The sequence below is a fragment of the Vicugna pacos genome, chromosome 13 (assembly GCF_048564905.1).
Source record: "Vicugna pacos chromosome 13, VicPac4, whole genome shotgun sequence".
Taxonomy (NCBI): Eukaryota; Metazoa; Chordata; class Mammalia; order Artiodactyla; family Camelidae; genus Vicugna; species Vicugna pacos.
Genome location: NC_132999.1, coordinates 37773564 through 37799789, shown reverse-complemented (window position 1 = coordinate 37799789; position 26226 = coordinate 37773564). Strand labels below are relative to the sequence as shown.

At 55.5% G+C, this 26226-nt stretch overlaps 1 protein-coding gene across 1 annotated transcript in view; it reads right to left on the bottom strand.

The window, feature by feature from the left end:
• Positions 1-875: 875 nt before the first annotated feature.
• The window catches only part of HIVEP3 (HIVEP zinc finger 3), a 125832-nt gene continuing 100481 nt past the window's right edge, over positions 876-26226 (bottom strand). The window contains exons 5-8 of the mRNA XM_072974653.1: positions 18051-18226; positions 11961-12047; positions 6668-7560; positions 876-5702 (exon numbers count right to left, since the gene is read on the bottom strand). Coding sequence (XP_072830754.1) covers positions 4899-5702; positions 6668-7560; positions 11961-12047; positions 18051-18226 — 1960 coding nt within the window. The 3' untranslated portion in view covers positions 876-4898. The remainder of the gene's footprint in view (positions 5703-6667; positions 7561-11960; positions 12048-18050; positions 18227-26226) is intronic.

Genomic DNA, 26226 nt, shown 5'->3' with positions numbered 1-26226 from the left:
GTAATCCCAGCAGTCCCAAGGCCTGTTCAGTGGATTCTGGTTGAAGGCTTACTATGCTCAAGTTCTGTTAGCCATGCTGTCTACTATCTCAGTTAATCCTCACAACAACCCTCCACTCTACAGATTAGGGAACAGAAGCCCAGAGAGGTTATGTGATTTGCCCAGTGCCACACAGGCAGTAAATCGCTGTGTCATGATTAGATTCTGGGTCTTAAGTCAGTTGAATGGTGGGCCCTCAAAATTAAGTCCATGTCCTAACCCTCGGAATCTGGGAGTGGGAATTTATTTGGAAAAAGGGATCTTTGCAGATACAATTAAGTCAAAGATCTCAAGATGAGATCATACTGGATTAAGATGGGCCCTGAATCCGATGACTGGTGTCCTTAGAAGAGAAGGCAGTAACATGAAGGCAGAGGCAGAGATGGGAGCAATGCAGCTATAAACCAAAGGTCAAGGATTGCCTGCAGCCGCCAGAAGCCAGGAGAGAGGCGTGGAACAGATTCTCCCTCAGAAGGCTCCAGAAGGAACAAACACCTTGATGTCAGACTTCTGGCCTTGAAAACTGAGAGAATACATTCTGTTGTTTTAAGCCACCTAGTTTGTTAATTTGTTCCAGTGGCCCTAGGAAACACATATAGACCCTGAACCACATGGCGATGTACTGGTGCCTCCTGTCAAGCCTGGAAGGGAGGGGCCTCTTGAATCCCAGGTTGTGTGACTGTGGCCTGGTCACTTGCCTTCTCGAGGCCTGATTTCTCTGTAGCCAAAGAAGCACTTGGATATTCCAAGTGTCGCTCCAGCTCTGACACTCTACAGCCCTAAGGAAAACCAGCAGACGGGCAAACAGGGTTATGTTGGGATTTTCAAATTTATTCCAACATGCTGTTTTTTTTAAAAAATATCCTCAGGCTGAACACTCAGCCAGAGCTGTAATAAAGGCAATTATTATACTTGTAAAAACTTCTCATTCACAGTACAGATGTAATTTACAACAAAGGTCACACACATCAATACTGAGCATTTTTTTCCTTTTGTACATCAGACTCTGTGCTTTAGACCTGCAAGATTTTTTGTTGATTTTTTTTCCCCTTTTGCACTGATAGATACCATACTGACATTGCAGGATGCAAGTGTAGAAACTGGAGTTTAAATAAAATGACAGGCAAAACTACCCCATCCCAGTGTGGTTGCTGTACATATATCTACAGTACGGTTTTTGGAATGTATTGCCATTTAAGAACATAGAAACTTTCTACAGACAATTTCACATACAGAATACATACACCTTTTAGAAAAAAAAGGCAAATATTTATCTTACAGAGAGTGTGTATCTTACATTTGCCTACACATTCTTTTTTCCTGCTTCATTCCTCTTCCTTTTTTTAACACTAGGTTTAGTAAAGTGATCGTAAGTGCCGAAGCGCTTTTCCGATGGAGAGCGGACTGGATTCACAACACAGAAGCAGAATTGGTGGAACGGGTCTTTGGGAATTTTCTCCCCTTGGTCAGTACTGCAGATCTGTCTCCAAGGATGGCTGCCCAGGCAGGACTTTTGCTTTAAAAAGATTTGTCTAGAGAAGGAACTAGAGAGCAGTTCAGCTCAGCTATATTGCTTGTTCCCATTCAAAAGGGCCCAGTGAGGATGGAGCAGGTGCTAGAGGGTTCTGGAAATGAATTCTTTCAGACTTTTTCCCATGGAGGGAGGTGGAGGGACTGCTGGATCTGGAAGTTGGAAGGGATGGAGGTGGGAGAGTGGGCAGTTTGCTGCTGTCAGCCTCCTGGAAGGGTCTCAGGGGACAGGGCCATGGGTGGGGGGCAGGGGGAGTGGGCTTGGTACAGGGTGCCTCGGAGAGGAACAGGGTTAGTACCCAGAATGACCCTGAGCTTGCCGAGGGTGAAGGACATCGTGGAGGGTGGGCCTGGGAGCCAAGTGTCTTGGAATCCCCAACAGAGGGCCAGGGCTGGTTTAGTTGGTCACCAACCCCCATCCCCACCAACATCCAAGGACCAGAGCGGGCTTGTACCAAGGAATGGCCAATCCCACACATTGCAACAGAGCACACGATAGGTGTCCATGCCAGCAAATCAGCACTGCCTTCTCTACTGCTTCACTGCTTCACAGGGACAACAGTGACACAGGCAAGCTGGAAATGCACAGGTGGTTGGGAACAGGGCAGGGGGCCTGGGGTGGGCGTGGAGTGAGAGTCTTTTTCCACTTTGTGAAGGTGTGCACGTGGGCTGGGGGGCTCTGTGCTTGGGGAAGCGGGAGTGGAGTCTGGCAGAGGGGATTAGAGCCAGGCCCAGTGACCTACCGCCCAGGCTGGCGGCACTGATGCTATTTCCCTGGGCACCTGTGCAGGCCAGCTTGCTTGCACACTGTGTCACTGTCATTGAGAGACTGTTCTCCAGTAACTCCTGGCGTCCATCCCCTCTGCCTGTGCCTGTGAGCCCGGGTGGCCCTGAGGACTCTCCCCTGCTGGCCACACCGTCCATGACTAGGCCTCCAGGAAGGAAACCTTGCTGGCTGGGCTGTCTCAGTACGGGGAGTGCGGAGGGGGAGTGATACCCAGGAGAGCTGGGGTGCAGGGCTGGGTGGAGGGGCGTGGCCACACCCAAGGTCAGGGTCTAGTCCAGCAGAGCCCCCAGTCTGCTGCTTTGTAGGTCTGGAGCTGGAAGATCTTGCCCAGGAAGATTTCAAACCTGGGCTGAAGCAATGCCCTTTAGCCAGCTCCCAGGCCTCAGCCCTTGAAGTCTCCAGTCCTTGGGCAGCCCCCGGGGGTAGGGTTGAAAGGTGAGGGTGAGGAAAGCCCCGACCTCTGGCCTAAGCTGTAACTGGGGCTGGACTCCTTCCCACCTCCTGCCAGGCCAAACCAGTGCCAGTGTGGCCAAGGCTGGGCTTGCTGGTCTTCTTCTAGGCGGCGAGGGGGAGGGGGAGGCAAGAGTCCCAGACTCTGGGGCAGGCAGCTGGGAACTGCTCCCCATCCCCCCGCACCCTGGAGCCCAGCAGATCTCCAGGGAGGCCCTTCCCTATTGTCCCCTTTTCGTCTTAGTGCTGAGAGAGGTCAAAGGGAAATGAACTAGGTGGTCTGAAGGCTGGACCTGTGGCTGATTTGTCCTCACAGCAGAAGTCAAGCAGGGAAAGGCCCTAAACTGGCAGAAGATGGAATTATGCCTGAGCTCACGGAAGTGCCTCAGCTCTCTGCACCTCACGGTGTCCTGCCTAAACAAGTTCAACCCAGGAGCCTCCTATGGCCACAGGACTCATACAGCCTGGCTGAGGAATGGGGACCGCCCAAGGAGGTCCCTGCTCTGTGGCATTAGCACCTAGCCTGGCTGGGCCGTGACCATGGCCTCTGTGCCTTCTCCTCCCAGCGGGGAACTAAAGAAAATAATTTCTGGAGGTTGGGGGAAAACTCACCAATCCCAGGATCGGGTCAGCATGCTAGAGTTCAAGTTCCACATTTCAATTTGGAATTTTAACTTATAATCACGTTATCTTTACATGTTTAAAAATTTTACAAGGCAGGTTTTTGTCCCAGGAAATACAGGGCAGCTTCTTGAAGGAGAAGACAGGGATGAAGAAGGAGTCACTAGCTATTGCTGATTGCTTTGGAGAAGAACTCAAATGACCTCAGACAACAGGAGGCCAGGGGAAGTATCAAACACCACGATCTTTGTGGAGATAGAGATATAATTTTATTTTTTAAAAGGAGATTTATGCCAACCAAGAGGAGGCTGGGCAGTTCTCACCAGTCCTGGATTTGGGTACTTCCTGGAGATATTGGAGGCCTGACAGTGTGTGGAGTGGGGACAGGAGGACCAGTCCTGCTGCAAAGAGGTCAAACTTCCAGCGCTGAGCACTGGAAAAGCCCAGCCACGGAGGAAACGGGCCCTTTGCACCCCAGGGACCAGACATGAGACGAAGCCCTAGCCTGGCCTCAGGAACGGCAAGGCAGTGCACCTTGGATCTTGACCCCCAGGGGTTGGGTCCTGTCACTTCAGCCTTGTGGGTAGTTTCTAGAACAAGGAAGGTAGCCAGTGGCCGGGGCCCTGAGAGCAAGGCCGAGGTCAGGTGCTCAGGAACCAGGAGACAGATGGTCAAGGCTCCTTTCCCAGCCCAGAGGGTGGGGTGGGGGTGCAGAGCAGAGGTGCTGGGGTGGGGGAGGGGCAGGAGGATTTGTCTACCCGTCAGCTGTCAGGATGGGATCTTGACTCAGACACCCAGGGGGGCTGGGAGCCCTGGAGAGCAAACCTGCTCCTACCTTCTACCCGCTCCATATATTTTGTGTTGAAATCCTAGGAAAAGTAACATTGTCTTTCTCTTGGGAAAAAAGAAAGTTGGAGTTTTCTGGGCCTGCCCGTGGAGTCTCCTGGCTTGTCCATCTGCTGGCAGCCAGGGGTGGCCACTACCTGGGGCGGGATAAAGCAGCAATAAATAAGAACCATAAACATCTGTACATAGAAGTGCTTGCTTTTACATTTAATTATATATTTTTAAAAGTTTCTCTCTTTTTTTTCCTTCTCTTCCTCAGTGCAACCCCTTTTTCTCAGCAAATGACCGCCTCTTGCCAGCCATAGGGGGGTGGCTGCTGACCACAGTGGCCCAGGGTGAGGCCCCACCTAAATATTCACAGCCTCAGACTCCTCGTGGTTTTTTTTTTTTTATGTTTGTGTGTGTGTGTGTTTGTTTCTTTTCAAGCAACAAAAGGTTATAGAAAAAGGCACAGGTAACTGCATACGTGATGGGAAGATAAGACGGATGGGGGCGAGCAGAAGCTGCTTGGACAGATCAACAGATGGGAAGGGGAGCCCGTGGCGGCATGATGATTCGAGGAAGTCGGCTGGAAACGTCTGTTGCCAAATACCGGAATCCAGATGCTGAAGCGGTCGGAGGGAGGCTAAGTGCTCCGGGGGCCCTGGTCCTCGGGCTGGTGTGGAGGTGCCCTGGGCCCCTCACTTCCTGAGGGCTCGGGGGAGCCCTGGCTGGTCCTGGGTTCCCCAGAGAGGTTCCTCCTCCGGGCTGGGAAGCGAGCAGAGGCCTCGGCCAGGCAGCCCACGGAACTGCTGCGGTCCAGCGGCGGGGTGGCAGGGGTGGGGTGGGCTGGCGCGCGCGGTGACTCCAGGCGGGGGTTCCGGGCCTCTGCCTTGCGGCCCTGGGGTGGCCAGGGTGAGGCCTCGTGCGGGGTGCGGGGGCTGGGGGTGGGCTCTGCGGGCACCTTGGCCACATGGGGCTCCCCGTCGGGAGGTCGGCCCAGGCCCCCGCTCGTCCTCCCCCTCTCCTTGGGGTAGTCCCCGGCCTCCAGCTCCGAGGAGAGTGTGAATTTGGAGACCTTAGCCACAGGGGACACGGAGGCCGAAGAGCTCTCGGTGGGACTCCAGCGACCTCGCTCCTGGGCCTCCCGGGCCCCTGTCAGGTCGCTGCCACCCCCCGAGAAGCCGCTGACCCAGGTGGCGCGGGGCCCCGGCAGCAGGGTGGAGTGGGCCCCGGGCCGGGCCTGCACCATCTGGATCCCGCCGATGGGAATCAGGGGGCACGGGGCGCGGGTCAAGTGCTGGGAGTGCAGAGGCAGGTGGCTGAAGATGTTTTCCTCTGTCCGGGCCGGGCTGTGGCTGTGGAATTCGTGGGAGGCGGAGAAGGGTCGGGAGAAGAGAGGACGAGCAGGGCCAGGTGAACAGGAGGGACTTGGCGACTCGGCCTTCTGCTGGGGTCAGAAAATAAGACCGAGTAAGGTGAGGGTTCCATGCTGGGCACGTGGTCCCCGTGCCTCTGGCCAGCATGTCTGTCTTCAGAGGATGGGGGTGTCCTGTGGCCCCCATGCGCCCGGCCCTCTATCTTGGTTCTGCTGCGTCTCTTGTTCCTTGAATGGTACTGACCCCACTTTACCCTTGGACGTGAATTCCCACTTAACGCTCTTGACCTTCTCCCACCACCAGGAATTTGAATGTGATCCCCACATTAAAAATCAAGTTTAGATGCCTAGGTCATGCTCCCCACCAGAGCTCGAATCTCTGAGTGGTGGTGTTGATGCGGCTGGTGGTGAGCGGCGGTGTTGGGTCCTGACAGTATGGTGCCTCGAAAGGTGTTGGGAGGGGAAAGGTAAGTTGGCGATGATACTGGTATCAGTGCTGGGGGGCATGGCAGCGGTGGTGACAGTGGTGGTGTTGGACGACGATGGTGACAACAGTGATCAAGCTGATGGGGTGGCAGTAATGGCCCCTGGAGTGTAATGACGGCAGATGGCACTGATGATGTGACAGGGATGGTGTTGGCTGCGGTGACTCTGAGGGTGCTGGTAGTAGTGATGTCGAGATGTGATGACTTTGGCTGCACTCTGCCCTGTGCTCAAAGAATACATGGGGATGGGGTGGGGGTGGGGTGAGAGGAAATGGCCACACCACTCTTAAGTGGTAGATCCTGGATTTAACCCTAGGAAGCCCAGCTCTAGAATCCCTGCTCGGCTGCTTCTGAGGCTAAGCTAACTGGTTTCAGGCACCCAGCCTGGTGCCCGGCATAGGCGATGCCCAGCACCCATCTGCTAGGTTATTAGTAATTGCTGGGCTGGCAGGGGTGCAGCTCCTCGTGTGATGCCTCACGGAGGTGTGAGCTCACAGCCCCCTACCCCCACCAGTGAGAAGTGGTCCAGCCACTCTGGGGGCAGGAACTCACCCACGTGGAGGCGCAGGTCTCCGCTGGGCTTCTGCCGAGAAGCTTGTGAGGTAGAGGCGCAGGCGGGTAGAGGGCCCGCGGGGCCAGCCCTGAGCCTGGGCCGCGCTCGCCCGCCGAGGGGCTGCCCGGCCCCGCCAAGGCCCACTTCCCTGGCAGCGCTGACCGAGGCGGTGACTCGGCCTGGCCTGGAGACCATCTCCTGGTGGGCGAGTGTCTGGGGGGGCCTGGGTCTACAGCGCCCTTGTGTTCAGGGGGCAGTTCCCTTCCCAGGGGGTGAGGGGTAAGAGGAGACAGCTCAAGTCTCGGAGACCTGCAGGGGAGAGGACTTGTTTGGGGGCCAGGTGGGCTTGTGGCTGAGGCCTGGGGCTCTCGGGCCGGTGAATGTCGTTGGGGAGACGAGTCACTTTTGGTTAGTGAGAGTTTTGGGGCGAGTGGTGGGCGGCTGCCTGCTTCTTTGCTCGGGGACCATGGCCTTCTCGGGGATACGGCCTTGGAGCTCAGGGCCGAGCCTGTGTCCTTCTCCACGGAGCCCAATGGTCCCAGCTGGGGGAGGCACAGGATGCTTTGGCTGGACATGGAGCTGCTGCCAGCTGCCAAGCGCTCGGCTTCTGGGACCGAGCTGCCCCACGTAGCTTGGTTGTCAGAGGTGGCATCTGGGGGCTGAGGGCCCCGAACAGGTGAGGAGTCTGCCGGCAGCGAGGCTGGCTGGCCAGGTGGGGGTGCCTCCGAGGACGGGCCTGATGGCTCGTCCTGGCTCTCCTCCTCGTCCTCATCCTCATCTTCGTCCAGGTCTGAGTCCGAGTCCGAGTCCTCCAGGTCTGAAAACTGGTGCTCTGCCACGGCCTCTGTGCCCTCTCGCCCTTCCGAGTCCTGGAATGGGTCATCACTGGTTCCTGAGGAGCAGACACAGGAGACCTGAGGTCACAGCCAGCCCCACACTGCTCTGCTCTAAGCCCCAGTGTCCTTGTCTGCAAACTGGGCCTGACAGCCAGAGCAATGGCACAAGACTGTGGAGAGGATGAGGGCTATGGCAGATATGGGAGCACTGTGTATCATCACAGTGAACAAGAATTACCTTGTATCTACCATGTACCAGGTCCTGTTCTAGGACCTGCATGTGTATTAGTTCACTGAGTCCTCAAATCAGCCTTCGGGGTTGGCCCTATTCTCACCTTCGTGTAACAGATGGGGAACCAAGGCAAGAGAGATTAATAAGTCACTCGCCCAAGTACGGTAAGTAGGAGGGCTGGGTTCAAACCATAGCAAACAAGACAAGACAAGCCTTTTTTTTTTTTTTTTTTAGTATTTCAGTGCGGGCTCTACCATGAGCAAGTCAAGTCGCTCTGCTGTGCCTCAGTCTCCTCCTTTGTCAAATGAATATAATCTCACCTCACAGGGTTTGCTCAGGGGAATAAACACACCCCTGGCACACAGCAAGGGCTCAAATAATTATGGTCACTCTTAATACCTTCCTAAAGAAATCTATTCTTCTCGGACGCAGCAGCTATGCTGGCTGGCCCAGCAGCACTGGACATGGTCAGTTTACACACGCATCTGCTACGGCGGCCAGGCTGCTGCCGGCTGGTACAACGGCATCTGGCAGGTGGCAAGCCCTGGCCTCTGTGGGGGTTTGGCTAAGCTGGCTCCAGGCTGCAGAGCAGGGTCTCATCCCAGCTGCTCTGGTCCAGAGAAGGTGTTGCCTTTTCAGAACCCCTGCTGCTCCCAGCTTGGTGGCGGGGTGGGGGGAGTGGAGCTCTAAAATACCAGCCTCCTGGTCTGGCTTCTGGTGGTGCAGTCCCCGCCAGCTGGGTCACCTAGAACGGAACACAGGTCTAGTTTGGCCAGCTCTGAAATAGGCAGCCATCAGGACTCCAGGGAGAGCTCTGCTAACATCTAGCCCACCTGGCAGGCTCCAGAGAGTTTGGGTCCTGCTGGCCCAACTCTAGGCTCAAGCCAGCACCCACTCGACTTGGACACACAAGCTGACTCAGGCCACTATTGCAACCTGGCTTCCAGACCCCACCACACTGAGCTTCCCCTGGGCCAGAAAGCCCAACATTTGTGCTTCCAAACAGCTCAACACACAGCAGTCAGATGGATGAAATGGATGACAGTCGGCATTCAGGAGGATGCAGGTCAAAAACTATGGGGTGGAGCTGGGGCTGGCAAGTGAATGGAGGGCCACGGGGCCAAGGACACGGCCTCCTGGCAGCTGGGAGCAGACTGATGAGAGAGGGGGATTGTGAAGGCAGTACGAATGAAGATGGGGGTGCCAAATATGCTTTGCAGTTTTGCCCCAGGCATTTACTTCCCTGCCTAAGACTTTAGAAGGGCCTGGTTCCGCCCCAGGATTTCACCTAGCCTGCCCTCTCATTGACGTGGGGAAATCCAGGCTCAGAGAGGGCAAATGCTTCCCCAAGACCACCCAGGGAGTAGTGGCTGAGTCAGGACTAAGGTTTACAAGCCTTGCATTATTACACTGCCAGTTAAAAAATGTTTTTATGCATTGAGAAGCAGGGAATGGTCTGGGTTTGAATCCCAGCTCCTTTCCTTGCTGCAGAAGGTTGAATAATTTACTTTTTCTCTCTGTGTTTGGTTTCCTTGTCTGTAAAATTGGGGTAAGAATAATAAAAATCACCTTATGAAGCTGTTGGGAGGATTGTGAGGGTCTGACATCTAGTAAGTACCCTGTAAACCTTAGCTATTATCATCCCAAGTAACCCCCATCCTCAGCACAAGGCAGCATTGCCAGTATCTCATCTTGCAGTTGAAGGTCAGAGGGGTAGTGCTACTAGTGAGGGAGTCTGCTCCTGATATTCAGCAGGAAGGATCCTCATTTTTACAGATGAGGAAGTTTTAAGGGGCAGAGGGCGGTATCCTGCCCTAGACACCCAGCTCAGGAATAATGAAAGCCAAGGGTCCCCTGCCCAACACAGTGTTTGCTGGGCCCCCCACATCATCTGGGCTTCTTCAGGGCTTCATGGGATGTCCCTGCCCACGGCCCAATGCCCTTCATGCTGGGGTTACTGTCAAGGTTCCACAAAGCTCCGCCTCTCTGGGGCCTGGGACCCACAGGTTTTAAAGACGGAATAAAGGGCTCTGGGGCACCGAAGGTGTTTGGCCACACGGTGGCGCTGATGTTCAACCTCCTCACCCTCAGGGGCGGGGCTGCAGCGCTGGCTCGGCCACCCGGAGGCAGTCGTTCCTAGGCTGTGCTCTCAGTCTCCACTTCATGTCTCACAGACAAGCGCCTCCCCGAATCTTCCTCGTCGCGGGAAGCGGCAACTCCATCCTTCCAGTTTCTTAGGCCATAAACCTCGGAGTCAGCTTTGGCTTTTTTTTTTTCATGCCTCCCTCCGTCCCCCAGGTGTCAGCAAAACCGGTTGGCTCTATTTGCAGACTGTATCCAGAATTCGATCATGTCTCCTCACCTCCTTGAGCCCAGCCAGTCTGACACGTGGTCAGTCTGGATCACTGCCTCCAGCTGCGCCCCCTAGCGGCCACACTCTGCATACACAGTCAAGGAGCGTCAGAAGGCGTTGCTCCACCAGGCGGCCAAGTCCATTCCTTGACCTTCACAGCCACAGCCCCCTGACTTCATCTCCTCTAACTCTGTCTGGCCTCTGCACTTGCTGTTCCCTCTGCTGGGAGATCCCCTCCCCCAGGCCCCACCTGGCTTCATGACCTCTCTCTCCCTTTCCATCCTCTGCTCACACCACCGCAACAGAGAGGCCACTCCTCACGCTTCCCAGCCCCTTCATACTCGTTGCCCTTGTCCTATTCCACATTTGTTCATTGCCTGGCTCCCCTCTAGAATGCAGGCTTCCTGAGGAAAGGAACTATGTTTTATTCATTGCCAAATCTCTAGCACCTAGAACAGGGCTTGGAACAGGGCTGGTGCTCAGTATTTCTGGAATGAATGCATTGATTTCATCCTCAAATAAGGTCGTCCTTTTTGGCCTCATTGGGAAAATGAAGCTGGGAGAGGGGCAGGGAAAACTCAGGGCCCCTCAGTGGATCCCTGGTGCAGTGCTAGTCAAAACCCCCTGACTCCCACCCTGGGAGGGCTCTGGGCTTGGGGGCAGCTCCCTGTCCAGCCCACCAGGCTCTGGAGTGGCATGGAGCCAGTGTTTTTGTCTGACGTCTGGCAACTGCCTTAACCTGTTCGAGCGTTACTAAATTTCCTCAACTCAAAACGGGGCAACACAAGTTTCTACCACAATTATGAGGACTCAAAGAGACACCTGTAAATGGCCTGATGCACTTTCTTGATCATCATGGTAACCCCACATACTCATTTTGGGTGGCACAGCCCCAAGTTCCTTGTGTTCTGTTCAATAAAGGTGATTTATTTCACCTAAAAGGAAATGTGATCCAGGTCTTTTGTCAGACTGCATGTGCATCCCCAAATCAGGAAAACAAGACTCACACACATCTCTCTTTGTCACACTCTGATTCTTGATTCCCATTTTAGGGAATCTGATCAAAGGTTTGCCTGGCGCAGGAGGAATGTCTCTTGCCTCCCTCTGCTGGGGTACTGCCCGCTCATCCACCCGCCAAGCTTCTTCCCTGGATGCTGGGAAGACACACTGCCTTGGACTCACCTTACCCTCTGCCCTGGCTTCTCAGGAACTGGTTCTAATATGCCTCTTGCTGGTGGGGGACTGAGGCCAGGGTGTGGTGCTGGGATGTGGATTGGGATTGGGAGGTGACATGGGGCTGTCAGGTCTGTCTGGCTTTGGGTCTCTTGAAAGCCTCTAGCTCTAAAAGGCCCGGGTGTCAGGCCTGTGCCAGAGTGTGTAGATGTGAGTATGGGTGTGGAGCATGTGTGTGGAGCTCAGAGTGTCATTGTGAGGGTTTGTCCAGATAATGCATGGCTCGTGTCTAGAACATACCTGACACAGAGTGGGCACCCAATCAGTGTTGACTATCATGATTCATGTATTAACTGATTCACCATCCCTATTCACCCAGCACCCATGGGTGTCAGGTGCTCCATCTGCACTGCAGACAAGTCATGCATAATTGCTCCAGCTCCCAGCATGTGCAGAAGTAAATGGAAGGTGGGGGCGATCATCCTGTGAACTTAACCTTTGTCTCCCCTTAGCTGGGAAAACTGGAGAAGAGGGCATGGAAAGGGGAGAGGAGGGAGAGGAGGACGAGGGAGGCAAGGAGATGAGGACAGAAAGGAAGGCAGGGCAAGGGCAAGTGGAGGAACAGACCAAGGAGGAGCAGGGGGAGGGGGAGATGGGGAGGAGGGAGGAGGAAGAGGAGGGGGTTGGCAGTTTCTTACCTTCTTCGGCTTCCAGCTCCTCCAGCACCCCCGTCTCTTGGCACTTTTTGCTGTGGGCCTTCGACTTCATATGCTTAGTCAGATTCCCTGGAAAGGAATGACAACAGACTCAGGCTTGGCTGGAGGCCAGGGGGCCAAGGTGGCAGGTGCCAGGACAGCCCTCCACTCAGGTGTGCAGGTGGGATGTGCAACCACAGCCATGCACGACGGTACCCAGAAGCTGAGGCAGCAGGGCGTGGGGCTGTGAGGGGACAGAGGGGATAATGAGGACGTGAGATGCTTTAGTTAAAAAACAAACAAACAAAAAAGAAATTAAAAGAGACGTCATATGCAATAGATTTTTCCTGCCGTTGATTTAACTCTGGGCCCAGGAGCTGGTGATGCTCCTCAGTCAGGATTACTGGCTGTCTCAAACGCCGGGGCGAGAGCAGGGCTCCCGTACACCAGCATGGTGGGTGGACACGAGAATGTCCTTCCGGCTGAGGACACTGGCAGGGCAGCCCACTGGGAGGAATCTTGGGGTTTGGGAAGAGGAACCAGGACAAAGTTACTGTTAGAAATGGAGAGAGGGCAGAAGGTGTAGAAAATCTGCTAGCTGGGGACCTGGGGGCCACAAGGCTGAGGCCCAAGCCCTGACTGCCCTAGAGAGTCACGTCCCCTTCCTGGTCTTCCAAGGTCACTGCCATGCAGACACAGGGTTGGAGGGTGTGTGCAGGGAAGGCCAAGCAAAGGCTCTGCCCTTCCCATGCCTACGAAGCCCTCAGCGGGGGAGACTGACTCTGCCCCCAGTGGTCAGTCCCACCCCACAGGCTGATGAGCAGAGGCAGCTGCTCTGTGGAACCAGGGGAAAGACAGCAACACCTTCAGTTCTCCCCCACATGTGCACAACACCTCACAGGCCACAGAGCCCTGCGGGCAGGAGTGCTCTGTGCAGGGGCAGCCAGGGATCCCCAGCCTGTCCCAGAAGGATGCAGGCTGATGCCTTAAGATGTTCCTTTGGGCCGAGCAGCCACCTCCAAACTGTGATGTGCTCACTGTTGCTCTGCGGATTGCTGTATTTCCATGTGGTTGTTCATCTGATAAATCATAAGGTCCTTGAGTCAAATGCTTGGTCACGTTAATCTTATTAGTTGGCAAGTTTGAACAGAGGGATGGACGAGAGAAGAACGGACTCCAGGAACAGATGCATAGAGAGATTGGTGGGTGGATGGATGGGTGGGTGGAGCACACATACATCCATGGAAGGACAGACAGGAGGGTAAAAGGATGGGCAGGTAGATGGAAGGATGGATTAGTGGGAGGACAAATGGGAGAAGAGGAGGAACAGACAAGATGAGAAAATAAATGGGAAGATAAATGGATAGGAAAACAAACTATTAGATGAGAGGATGGGAGAACTAGATAAATGGGAGGAGAGATGGGTGGTAGATGGCTGAATAGGGAGAGACAGACCAAGGATGGATGAAAGGGTGCTTCTTAATCATTCTGAGAATTCTCGAGAACCTTAGTGTTTTGCTGAGAGAGTGATGGGAACCTTCAGCTGAGACTCCCTGAGGTGAGTAGGTCAAGGGCAGCAGGGGTGGAGAGAAGCTGGCTCTTTCCCCCTTCCTCCCCTTAGTCCCACACTGTGACCTCATCCTTCCCAACTCAGGTTTTCCCCCTTCACCTGGTCAGAAGCCTGGATCTTCTAGTCCTGGCCAAATGGGGGGCAAAGCCATAACTTCCAGGGTCATCCCAGGGTCAAAGGGTCCCCAAAGGTCCCTGTCCAGCATCGTGGGCCTCTGCTCTCACTGTTGTGAGCAGGCCTCAAGCCTGAGCAGGATGTCTAGAGGTGGGAAAGGCAGTTGGGGTCTCCCATGGGCCAGAGGAGCCGAATGTCCCCTGATGTTCTGGGACCAGCCCATCATCCCCTGACTACCCCAGACCACAGGGGACTATGAACACTGCTCATTCTGGCTCTGATATTATTGCTGTACATGTTCTGCCTGGACGATTTAGGTCTCTAGTCAACCAAGTTAAATGCTGAGCACACAACGGGTGCATGAGATCCACGTGTGGGAAAGGCTCTTCTCGTTACAGAAGCAAAGTGTTGGAAGGAACCTCCCAGACCATGTGATCCACCCACGCCAGGCCCAGGAGCTTCCTGCTTCTGTTCTGACTCTGGGCCCTGATGCTGAGGATGCCATTGGACGAGATTATCAGCTGTCTCAGGGGACAGGATGGTCCCGCTCACCAACACGGTGAACCAACCAGCTGAAGCCACCCTGCCAGTTAGCGCAGAGCCCCATTTGGAACCAGGCCTGGGGGACTCCAGGGGTCTGGCCTGCTCCACACTGGCAGGATAGAACCAGGGTGTGTAGAAGAGCACAGCCTTGGGTGTGAGTTGGGCTCTGCCACTGGCTAGCTGTGTGCTCTTGGGCAAGTTTCTAAACCTTCTGAGCCCGAGTTTCTGCAACTATAAAGTAATACCTACCTCTCGGGGACGCGGGGAGGAGCTGATGAGGAAACACGTGAAGCGTGGCAGCAGAGCGTGCCTGGCAGGGAGCAGGTGCCCACTGTGTGCCCCTCCCCCCACAAACAGCCACTCTGGTGAGCACCCAGGAGGGCTCTGCCACAGCCGTGCTGCGTGTGGCGGGGAGAGATGCTGAGATGATGCTTGTGATGCAAATGGCTTTACCAGTCAGTCTGGGCTCAGGACCCCCAGGAGAAGGCACCAGGAGGCTCTGGAGCCAGCTTCTCCTCTGCCCCTGCCCCTGGAGGCTGCAGGGAGGAGTCGGGAGTCAGAGTGACTACCTGCACAGGCCGTGTGGTTGCAAGGGCAGACACCGGATGAGCAGCCCTGAGTGTCATCCAGTGCCTTCCCTGATCCCCCTTCCTTGGGCCCGTCCCCTCTTCTGTGAATTGAGAGAGGTGTACCAAATGGCCACAGGTGTCTTTTTCGGCCTGGAGACCCTTTTCCTGTCAAGGATCAGAGCACTGGCTGATCAAGTAGAGTCCACAGCTTCTCACCATCGTCCCAGCCCCTGACTAAAAGCACGACAGTCCCAGAATGAATGAGGAAAGGCAAGTGGATGGAAAATGATGGGCATCTGGAACAGAGGTGGGTTCTCTGCAGAGGTCATCAGCCAATGACCCTCTCTGCCCCCTTTGACCTTGAATTTGGCCACCTGCCCTCCCTTGGTCCCCGAGGCCGGCCCCAAACTGCCACCTCTGTCCGGAGGAGAACGGCGCAAGGGACTATGCCCGGCACAGCCACTCTGCTGGCCTCTGAGAACCTTCTGAGAAGAGGACACTAGACTCCTGGCCCCCAGGAACATTCCAGTGGGCCCTGCCCGGCCCCACCCACTGAGATGCCCACCTCCGGCTGGCAGCCGGGGGCCAGAGCTGCCGCCACAACGTCTAACACAGAGACGGAGACACAGACAGGCAGACAGAGACGGACAGTAAGGGCTCCCTGGCCAGGCACAGCCAGGTGGTGGTGACCGAGGGCCCTGAGGATCACAGGGCCCAGCCTCAGCTCTCACGCAGCCTGGCTGGGCCCAAATCTGAGACTGAAGGGAGGGAGAAGATGGGGGCAGCCGGATGTGGGCAGGAGCCCTGAGAGGTGAGTGCCAGTCCTGCTGCGTCCCTCACTCCTCATCCTGTGCAGAGAGAGCCAGGAGTGAGCTTGCGCCCCTTCCATCTGCCTCCTCCCCTCATTGGCCCCTCTCTGAGTCCCAGAGTTTGAGACTCCACTGTTTCAGATGCGCTCGCTGCTCTGGGTCTGGAAAGTGTCTTTCCAGAAAACTCCAGGAGCATTTGCAGAGAGCTTAGCACTCTCCCCATCCTAGGGTGAGTGCAAATTCCTGGGCGGGGCCATCAGGGCTCCACCCTAAGGCTCCACCCCCAAGGTTCCATCCTCAGGGCATGGGAAGGGCTTGCAGATCCTCCACTCAGGTTATGTGCTCTGGACCCTCCAGCGCACTGTCCTGGCTCAGAGGGACCCAGGAAGGTACTGCAGATATTGGCGTTGTGGCTTCCACTGCAGGAATTTCCAGGAAAATTTCCTGCCAGGGACCTAGGACCCTCTTAGACCTGGCAGAAAAAGACCAGGCCTGTTCTCTCAATAAAGTCAGAGGGAATTGAATTGGGGCCCCTTGGGGAGACTGTTCTGGCTAGGAACTCAGCCGGATGGGTTTTTGCCATCTCACGTGGCAGGATGGTGGCTCCCTGAGGCGGCGGGCCGCTCTGCCTGGCCCTGGGCTGGGAGCACTCTCAGGACTGGGCTCCTCATGTAGAGAACAGAACAGCGTGGTCCCCAGGACACACCCTGGGAATAGGGGCAGCAGTTGGGATCCATTCTGGAGGCTACCTGATTTTGCTCCTCCTTCCGGACAAGGGAGGAGCTCCTCACTGGGAGGAAGACGGTGAGGGTGCTGGCCAGGAGGCTGAGGTCTTGGCTTCTAGTTACAGCTCCAGCTTTAACAGTCATTTCTGATTTTGGGGACCCATTTTCTTCACCTTCAAGGGTGACTTGGACAAAAGGTTTTTCAGCATTCAGAATCAAAGTCTGTTAGTTACATTGCTGGTCAATTATTCCCATCTCTCTCCTGGCCACCTAAGGCCGGAGAAAGTGGGACAGCAGGGGGTGCATGGGGGACAGAGCCCACGCCCAGGGCCGAGGCATGCTCCAGGCCTATCTGTCCTCTCCGGACACCCTCTGGAACATTGTTTACGAGACATCTAGAGAGAAGAGGGTGAGGGTGAGGAAGGAGGATGGGTGCCTCTACACACCCACACCTTGGCAGGCAAGTTCAAGTTCCACTTGAGAATGATGGTGGGAGGACAGAGTAGGGCAGGCTAACAGGGTCAGCAGATCACAGCCGGGTACTCAGTCAGAGGGGGCCGTGAGTCAGGGAAGGGGATAAACCATCCCTCGACCTAGCACAGAGAGAACAGAAGGGGCTAGCAAGAGGAGGAGGAAGTGAGGAAAGCTGGAAGACTCCAAGGGGCCTCCTCAAGGCTGCTGCCCAAGCCTCTCTCCGGAGGCAGCTTTACTAACAGAAGGAAGGTCAACAGGCAGCAAAGTCGAATCTGCTCTCCAGTTCCATCCACTGAAAAACCACACGGCTCTGGTGGAGGCTGGTGTGGAGGCCCCCAACCTGCCAAAAGGAGAAAGCAGGACCCTCGTGCACAAATCCTGAGCCGGGAATCTGCAAAGCACAAGAGGCTGAAGCCACCAAGGGTGCCAAGAGCCCCGGGCCTCCCTCTGAAGCGCTCGCTCTGCTCAACTGCCAGGAAGTAAGAGGCTGCGATGCTTTCCTGCCTGTCCTGCAGGTGCAGCTAATGGAAGCAGCGGAGAAAAGCTCTGTCCGAGTCTCATGGACTCAGCCCCACTGGTCCACACCCGGGTCCTGGGTGGCTACAGCAGCCTAGGCCACCACCACTGCAGCTTTCTGGATGTGTACCCTCATCGGCCAGCCCTCCTGCCTGTCACAGGTGACTGCCGGAGCCTGAGTTGACCCTGCTGTGCAGTGTGGCGGGGGCGGGAGTGACAGGGCTGCCCGTCTGGGTGTGGGGAGGGCCCAGCCCTGTGCTGAGAGCTGCAAAGAAGCTGGACAGAGTGGGAACATGGTCTGAGTAGTGAGGCGGGGTGGAGGCAGGGGCAAACTCTGGCATGAGAAGTGACCATGCGAGTGTGTTAAGTGGCTCGTGGTGGAATGGATTTCCAAACTCAAGAGTGGCAGTGACCAGGGTGGATGCTGGAGCTTATCAAATCGATGGATAAAGGGCTAAGGGGACATGCAAAACTAAGGGGGATGGGATCGAATACAAAACCAGGCGCTGTGCGCTAGAGTGCCACCGCCTGGCGGCGGCGGGAATCGCGCAGGTTGGGTGGGGGGACCCCTTGGGATCCAAGACGATGGGCGGGGCAGCCACGGGGCGCCACCGCCCAGTCTGGAGCGGGTTGCTCTGCCACTAGGGAGCCCAGGAATCCGGCGGTGCCCAGGCCCCAGGCAGAGAGGTCCGGGCCCCGGGCTCTGTGCTGGGGCTCCCTGAGGGGAGCTCCCTGCAGCAGGCAGGGCCAGTGCCCCGCTGACCGTCTCTTACCTTTGGTTTTAAAAGCAAAGTGACAGTGCTTGCACACATAGGGCCGGACGTCAGTATGGGTGCGGATGTGTTTCTTCAGCATGCTGGGCTTCTTGCAGCGAATTCCACACTCCTCACAAACATATTTCCCTCGGCCGCGGCCTCGCACATATACATACTCTTCGTTTGATTTGTACCTATGAGCAACAGGCGTCATGGTAAAGGAACAAAAAAGGAGGAGAAGAGGCAGGTTCCCACCTCAGAAGATGCACGCGCTTCCTGGCCGCATCCAGCCCTTAGGGGCGTTGGGAGAGGAGGACGCGGAGCAGAGAGAACCACGGGTGGGGCGAGGGGATGCACCATGGACCCTGCACCTGCCCTGCCCTCAGACAGGTGGGGCCACCCCCTCCTCTTCCTCGAAGGCAGCAGACCCTGGTGCTCCCTGCTAAGAGGGAAGCCACAGATGCGCAGAGGGCCTCTCTTCCAGATCCAGCCTCGGCACCAGCTTATGCTCCCAAAGAACAGCCACTCTGGGTCACCGCGTAACCAAGAGAGTAGAACAGGTAACAACCACAGTGCTGGCAGCCACCACAGACCAAGTGCTCACCCTGGGCTGGGCCCTTGGCCCAAATTAAATCACAGTCATGAGAAAGAGCCCTTAAAAGCCTGAGGCTTCCGCAGCCAGAAAGGGACAGAAGTTGATCTGAACCTGTCTGCCCACCTCCCATGAGGGGCAGCAGGCACTAAACCAGTCTGCTAGGAGGCTGCCCAGACACGCATGGGAGGCGGGGGCCACCAACATTTCCCTGCCCTGAGCCTGGAAACTGGGAGTCCGGCGCTTGCTCCCAAACCCCATCTCCAGCAGAGCTGGAAGCTCTGGGGGACCCAGATTCCAGCCACCTGGCCTCTCACTGGGCCTCCAGGGATCACCTAAGGTCACAGTGGGAAGTGCTAACAGCTGTCAGGGCCTCTGGGGGCAGCCGGCACACCTGCTGGGCCTCAGGGCCACTGCTGCTCTCAGCCCTGGATCAGGGTGCTCTTACGTCCACTTAGACGGAAACCCACCAGTCCCACAAGGCTCACTCCATCCTCATCAAAACGCCATGTTGGTCTAGTGCTCTAGATGTTTTGACGGAGAGACGGCTGCGATGGGGCTGAGGGAGGGGATCCTGGCATTATTCCAGGAGGAAAGCTTTCTGACTCATGAGGCCTGGGGGTCCAATGGCCTGGGGGCCTGTGGGCCTGTGGGCCTGGGGAGAGGTGTGGCCTCTTGGTCTGCCAGTGTGCCTCCAACACCCAGCAAGAGGCCTGCCCGGGCCCCACATTCACCCTGCACATCACCCCCTGCCCAGGAGGTACGTCACCCAAACTTGGAGGAGGGGGGCTGTGCAGAGAGGCAGGGAGGGGCCTGGGGGAGGTGAGGAAGTGACAGTAGCTGGGGCTCAATCCTGGTCCTCTGGGGCCGTCAGCTTCCAGCTGAGAGGATGTCACAAGGATGGGCTTGCAAGAGGGGACACGAAGGGAGGGAGCCAGCAGGAGTGATCACCAACACAAACACATACCCGTCCACGCTCACACACACTCACCTGCACTCACACACATTCACCACCTCCCCACTCTCATACTCAAATGCATACACTCCCAGGTACTCACACACCACCAACACCCACACTGACACACCCCTATATTCCTCACTCTCTCACACAGGTACTCACACACACACGCACTCACACAGGGACCACTGGCTGAGAGTACAAGTGGATCCTGGTTTTGTTGCCTCGGCTTGGGCCAACCGACATCGCTCAAGTTGTCTAAAACTGCCCTTTCCTCCTTTTATGGGAGGCCAGTTTCAGGCACCCAGTCCTCAGGCTGGGGGCCAAACTTTCCCTGGGTCTAGGGCAAAGCAAGATGTCACTTTTAAGGGGAGAACAGAAGGCCCAGGGGGGCGGTGGGGAGAAGTGACCCACTTTGCTCTCGGGAAGAGCGCCCTGTGGGCAAACACAGGGCGTCTGTCTCCCGGTAGTGCGGGAGGTTCACCCTCACGCTCGCAGCAGGCCTCCGGGACCCCAACCAGCTACCACACCCTCGATTCGACTTCCTGGTTCCCTCTGTTCCCCGGGACCCAGGCTGAGCTGGGCACCCCTCTCCTAGCTGGAGAGAAAGAAACGAGAAGGGCTCGGTCTCCCTTTGGCACTGGACACCGACCTCCACTCGGCCCTGCTCGGCGGAGCCACTTCCAACCGTGACGGTACCTTCCCGGCCCCCTGCCTTCACCCCCTGCTGCGGCGGGCACTGTGAGGGCCTCCCGGAACACAAGCCCACGCTGCCCTGACTTCTGCCACATCTGGGCTTCCCTCTGTGCTCAAGCCAGCTCAGACGTAGGCATGGAGTTCATCTACCTGGGCTGCGCTCAGCCCCTTCATTCTCCCTCTGCAGCGAGCTTAAACCACACGTGGTTATCCAAATGGAGATGCACACACACACAGAAGAAGGACTCTGCTTGAGCCTTCAAGGGCAGTGCCCTGGCTCGGGTGTTGGGTGGGGAGGCACATACGCAACCCCGGGCACCACTTCGTCATGCTCCGTGAAAGGTGCACAACTCCTGGGCTGGGAGGGGCCGGAGAGGATGCTGAGGTACAGAGGCAGGAAGGGAGGACTCCAGGTAGGGACTCCAGGAGCAGAGGCATGAGTGTTAAGAGACCTGGAGCGTTTGGTGAGCAGGAAGGCTGGGTCACCATCAGCCTTGAATGCCATGCTAAGATGCTTAGGCTAGTCAAAGTTGTCTTAAAGAAAGCCTCAAGAGAGGACACTTCCCTGGCACCACAGGAAGTGGTCTGGAAGAGGAGGGACTCAGAGTCTGGTACAGGCACGCGTTCTAGCACAGGGATTCGAGGCCTTCTGGGTGTAGACTCCACAGCTTTGGCGGCCGTCTGGACGATGTAGGGGCCACCTCGAAGGAGTAACAAAGATGGCAAGTGTTCAACTTGGCCAGCTCAATGGCACCATCCACGGGCTTATAGAGAAATGGTACAGGACTCTAGTCTTTAACTGCTGAGTGTGAGATACTTGTGAGGGAGACGTGAAGAAGCATCCAGTACACAGCTGGGCATTCGCGGGACTCAGGCCGGGACATGCCGATTTGTGAGGAGGGAGGCGGCCCCTCAAGAGAGGTGAAAACAGGAAGAGGACGGGGAGAGGGACCAGGAGGCACCCAAATGTGAGGGTGGGTAGAAAGATGGCACCAAAACCCATCCCCGAGCAGAGGTCTCCTGGTAGGGAGACAGGAGAGAGGACGGGCGCCAGCAGCACCCAGCTCACGGAGATCTGGAGGAGGGTAGCCCCTGGGGGTCCCGGGACTTGAAGAGGGCAGTCCTGGTTGGCTGGCCTGGAGCCTGTGACTTCTCTGCTCCCTGGAGGCCAGTACTGGGGTTTACACAGCTTGGTGGTTCCCAAAGGGCCAGGTCCAGGGACAGGTATGGGGCAGCTGTCCAGCATGGGCTGGGCCCTCTTCCCTCTTCCTGCCCAGCTTGGGATCAGCCCCTCCCGCCAATGCAAGACCCCACCCTGGAAGGTCCTAGCCCTTCCCTGGTAGCTTCCAGCCTCCCCTTCTGATACATTTCTGATACCATCGACGCAAGCTCAGTTATCTCGGCACCAACCAACCAGCCTCGAAGCCTCCCTGGACCTCAGCCGGCTCCGGCTACCACTCCAGCTGCTTCTCTTCTCAGCCCAAGTCTGGAAAGGGCTGTCATGTTTGCAGTCACGCCTCCTCACCAGCTCCCCTGCTGACTGTTCCTGCCAAGGTGACAGGTTGCTAAATCCAAGTGACAGAGGCTTTATCATGTGGGCCCTGCCGCCTGGCCTCCAGAGGTACCTGTTGGCTTGGTGACCCCATTCCCTGCCTACAGGGTCTCCTGGGCGGCAAGCTCCTTCTTTGCCCAACCCCTCCCTGGCAGGTGCTCCCCAGGGGCCACCTGCATTCTTCCCTCACACCTTCCTCCAGGGGAGCTCCCCCTGCACATGCCTGACTTTCCACCTGGATGTTGGCTTCCCTGTCTCTCTCTCCAGCTCTGACCTCTCTGCTGTACATCCAACTGCCCCCTCGGCATCTCCCTGGTGGTCTTCAGGCACGTCACCCTCCACGTCCAGCACCACAGTTCCATGTCCTCTCACCCGTACCACTGCCTCCTGGGTCCCCCTTGTCAGTAAATGGCACAAACACCCCATCATTAGCCAGGCCAGCATCCTTGGTGCCTCAGTGTCCTTCACTCTTTCTTATTTATTTTTGCTTATTTTTGGGGATTAGGGGAAGGTAATTAGGTTTATTTATTTTAATGGAGGTACTGGGAATTGATCCCAGGACTTTGCGTATGCTAAGTGCACGCTTTACCACTGAGCTATACCCTTCCCCCTTCTCACTCTTCGTAGTCAATCCATCACCACCACCTGTCAATGCTACAGCCGACACAGGCTCCAGGAATGTCCACCTCCTTGCCCCCCCTCCACCCCACGGACATCCTTTCTTCACGAAACAGCAGGAGGGAGCTCTCCCCAAATAATTCTGGTCCTGCCACTCTTCCCAGCCTAGGGGCCCCATTCAATGCTCCTCGGCTGCTGTCAGGATAAAGGCTGGTGCAGAAGGCCCAGGGCACCACCCGGCCCAGCTACCTCCCCAGCTCTTCTCCTACCAGTTCTTGCCCACCCCCCACCCCCGCTGCACTTTCTTGCCAACCACACCCAACATCATCCAGTGCCCCTGAGTCCCTTTTTTCTGGCCTTCCTTCTGCCTGGCCCTCCATTGCCTGCTACTGCCTGAACAGCTCCTCTCTCCTTTAGGGCTTTGCCAAAAGGCCCCTTCCTTCAGAGCCCTCTCCCTCACCTCTGGGCCTGGGGTCCCACCCACTCCTTCACTGCACCTGTCGGGCTCTGTGTACTGTAGTGGCCTTTGGCTATGTGGTCCCAATCTGTCCCATGGTGGGGGGCCACATCCACCTCATTCACTAGTGCATCCCCAGGGCCTAGCATGGTGCCTGATACCCAGCAAGTGCTCAGTACTCATTGGCTGCCCGCGGGAAAGCCAAGCCAAGGCCTTCTTTCCTCACTTCTTCTAAAGCCTCTTGGCTGAGACGCTCCCATTCCACAAGTTTCTGAGAGCAAGTTCAACAAGATACTGTTGGCTCTCCACGGACATGGCACATGGTCAGTCCCTCCTAACCATGATGGACTGGCTGGCTGGAAACTCCCCACTTTCTGGCAGGAACTACTCTGCTCATAGGGTGAAGGTCAGCACAAGGCCTGGGTCTAAGTTCTGGCTCCTGTGTGAACTTGCTGGGTGACCTTGGGTAAGTCTCTTCCCCTCCCTTGGAAATAGTCAATCTTCCTTGCCCTTAGATACACCAGCCACTGCCACATGCCTGACATCATTCAGTCCTCCCATCAACCCCTCACCATTGCCCCCATTTTATAGAAAAGGTAGCCAAGACCCAAAGAGTTCAAGTAACATGGCCGAGATCACCCCATCAGTGATCTGTCCACTTAGCACCCTGTCCTCTCACAGATGCTGCACAGATGCTTTTAGGTGATGCTGACCAAGGAATTCTCTGCAATTCCTGGGGCCTGTAACAAGGCAGACAAAAGAGAATGGCATTGCTCTCCCCCTAGCTCTTCCTGAAAGGCCGCGAGCTCTAGGTGGGATCACAGGTGTTGACAGCCGCAGAAAAATGCCCTGCAAGGAGCCAGGAAAGGAAGCCAGAGAAGCATGATGGGGCCCTCAGGGGCCTGGTTCTGCCTCCCAGGTCTGCTGGCTCCCCACCCCCACTCTCCACCGGAGGCTGCTCTTCACTGGGGAGGAAGTGCCCACCCGACTCCCTGCCCGTTCCAAGCCTGCAAGACAGTTCATCGTTCACAGGCCTGGGTACACCTGACTCACCACTCTCTGAGCTCCACCTCCTGCCTGTCTTCTGCTGCCCCAACAAACCAGGGAGGGGTGTCAGCCAGTCTGGAAAATGTTTAGTTTTGTTCTTAAAGAAAAAGGGCTATTTCTGTGGATTCCAGAATGTCTTAGTTAGAGGGACCTTGAGCTTGACTGCCTGGGGCCCAAGGAGCAGCACTGAGGAGCAGTGCTGGAGCTTAGGTCTCCTGATTGTGACCATGGCACCAGAGGTCCCAGAGCCCCACCTGTAAGCGGCTTTCTGTTCTGCTGCCTTGGGTCCAGAGGTGAGTGAGGCTGCCAGGAGGGGTGTGGAGCGGCCAGAATCTTCTAGATCTGTTTTCATTCTTACGCTGCAGCTCTAAGACTCATGGACTCAAAGGAAAAGAAAAAGAATCTCACACAATCCTTTAATCAGGAGGATCTTATCATCTTTAACTAACAGAGAAGGAAACAGAAACAGAGAGGTTGTGCATCTTGCCCAAAGTCACAAGGCAGCTAAAAAGCGGCAAAGCAGGGACTGGACCCCAGATCTGACCTCAGTGCTCTTATGCACCACACAGTCTGGCTTCCTGCCTGGAGCAACTTCTTCTCCAATCCTGCAGCTGGAGATGCTGAGCTGCCTGTCACCATTCAGCACATGACCCTTTAGATTGTGGCTCTACAGTCTGCAGGCATTTCTGAAACCTGAGGCTTCCAACAAGCACTTGGGAACTCAGTGCACAGCTTCCAGGAGAGGGGACGTGGTGGGAATTAAATGGCATTTCTGTAAGGTGATGGGGGAGTTGCTGTTCTTGGGCTGTCCGTGTGATGAAGACTCAGCAATGAAGCTGCTCTATGAGGTAGTGAGCTCCCCATCACTAGTGCTGTTTGCCCAGAGGCCAGATGGATAGGCTGGGAGGCCGTGGAGCAGGAGGGAATGAATGGTTACTGCATGCCAATGACATGTCCAGCTCAGTGATGCAGGGGGCTTCCAGTAGATTAGCCTGTTAATTCCTGTAGCAATACTATAAAATGGGTATCTTTATCCACTAAATATGCCATATTTATTACAATAAACATAAATAGACATATTCATTCCTGACCAAATGGAGGCTCAGGGCACTAGATGGGGTTGGCTGGCCACACAACTGAGCCAGGCAGAGGTAGCGTAAGGAGTCGGGGGTGGTAGGGACTGAAGTGAGCTGGAAGGCAGGGCACAGTCCCGCTCTAAAGGGACAGTGGCTACACCTTTCCAGCCAAGTGTTGCATAAGGCTGTCAGATCTTCCTGGTTTTCAAGAAAACCATAAATCCAGATTAAAAAAAACAAAACAAAACTAATAATATTAGCATAACTTTACATAGCTCTTACTGGGTGCCAACCACTATTTTAAATGCTTTGCATGTGTTACCTCATTTAAACTGCAAGGCAGCAGCCCTGTGACACAGGGACTCTGATCATCCCCATTCACACAGAAGAAAATGGAGTCACAGAGAAGTTAAGTAACCTGCCCGAGGTCACACAGCCAGTAAGTTAACAGAGCCAGAATTTGAACCCAAGTCACCTGTTAACAAAGTCCAGGTGCTTAACTGCTGTAAAATTCTAAGTCTTAAAATCTCCTTTTTTATAAAACACAGTTAAAGGCAAATAAAATGGAAAGAGAGGCATATCTAGCCCAGAGCTAAACTTCTGGCTGAAAGTAATTTCCCCAAGGTCATGCGGCTAGCAGACATCTGTCTGATCTTCAAACCCATGACTTTCCTCTCCACCAGGCTTCATTTTTCTCTTAAATAAGGGGATAAACTCAATGACCTCCAGGTTACCTTCCTAATCTGGGCTCCTAGGAGGCTGTTCTGCCTGAATGTTGTTGACTTTTCCATATATTATTAATATTTTATCATAAAATGCTCACCTCTCCTCCAAATCTGGGTATTTTAAAGTCTTGTCAAATTTCTGATTTTATTATGATCTTGTTGCCAAATATGTTTTCTCCCAGGGGCATACAGCTTGGGTCTAATTGTGAAAAATGGGAGGGAGCTGTGATTAGAAATGCACACACCGTTGCTCGGAGGCCCACTTTTGCGGGCAGCCTGTGTCCCGTGAAGCAAGGCTCAGGTTCAGTTCCCAGTGGTCACTGTCCCCCAGGAGGTCTGGCCTCAGTAAGCCCTCCAGCTTGTCCACAGTGCCGTGCTGCTCTCTGGGTAAAGCTCAAAAAGGAAGGTCTAGGGGAAAAGGAGCCAGTGCCAGGTGGCACAGCCTCCTGAGTGGTGTATCTGCTAAAAATATT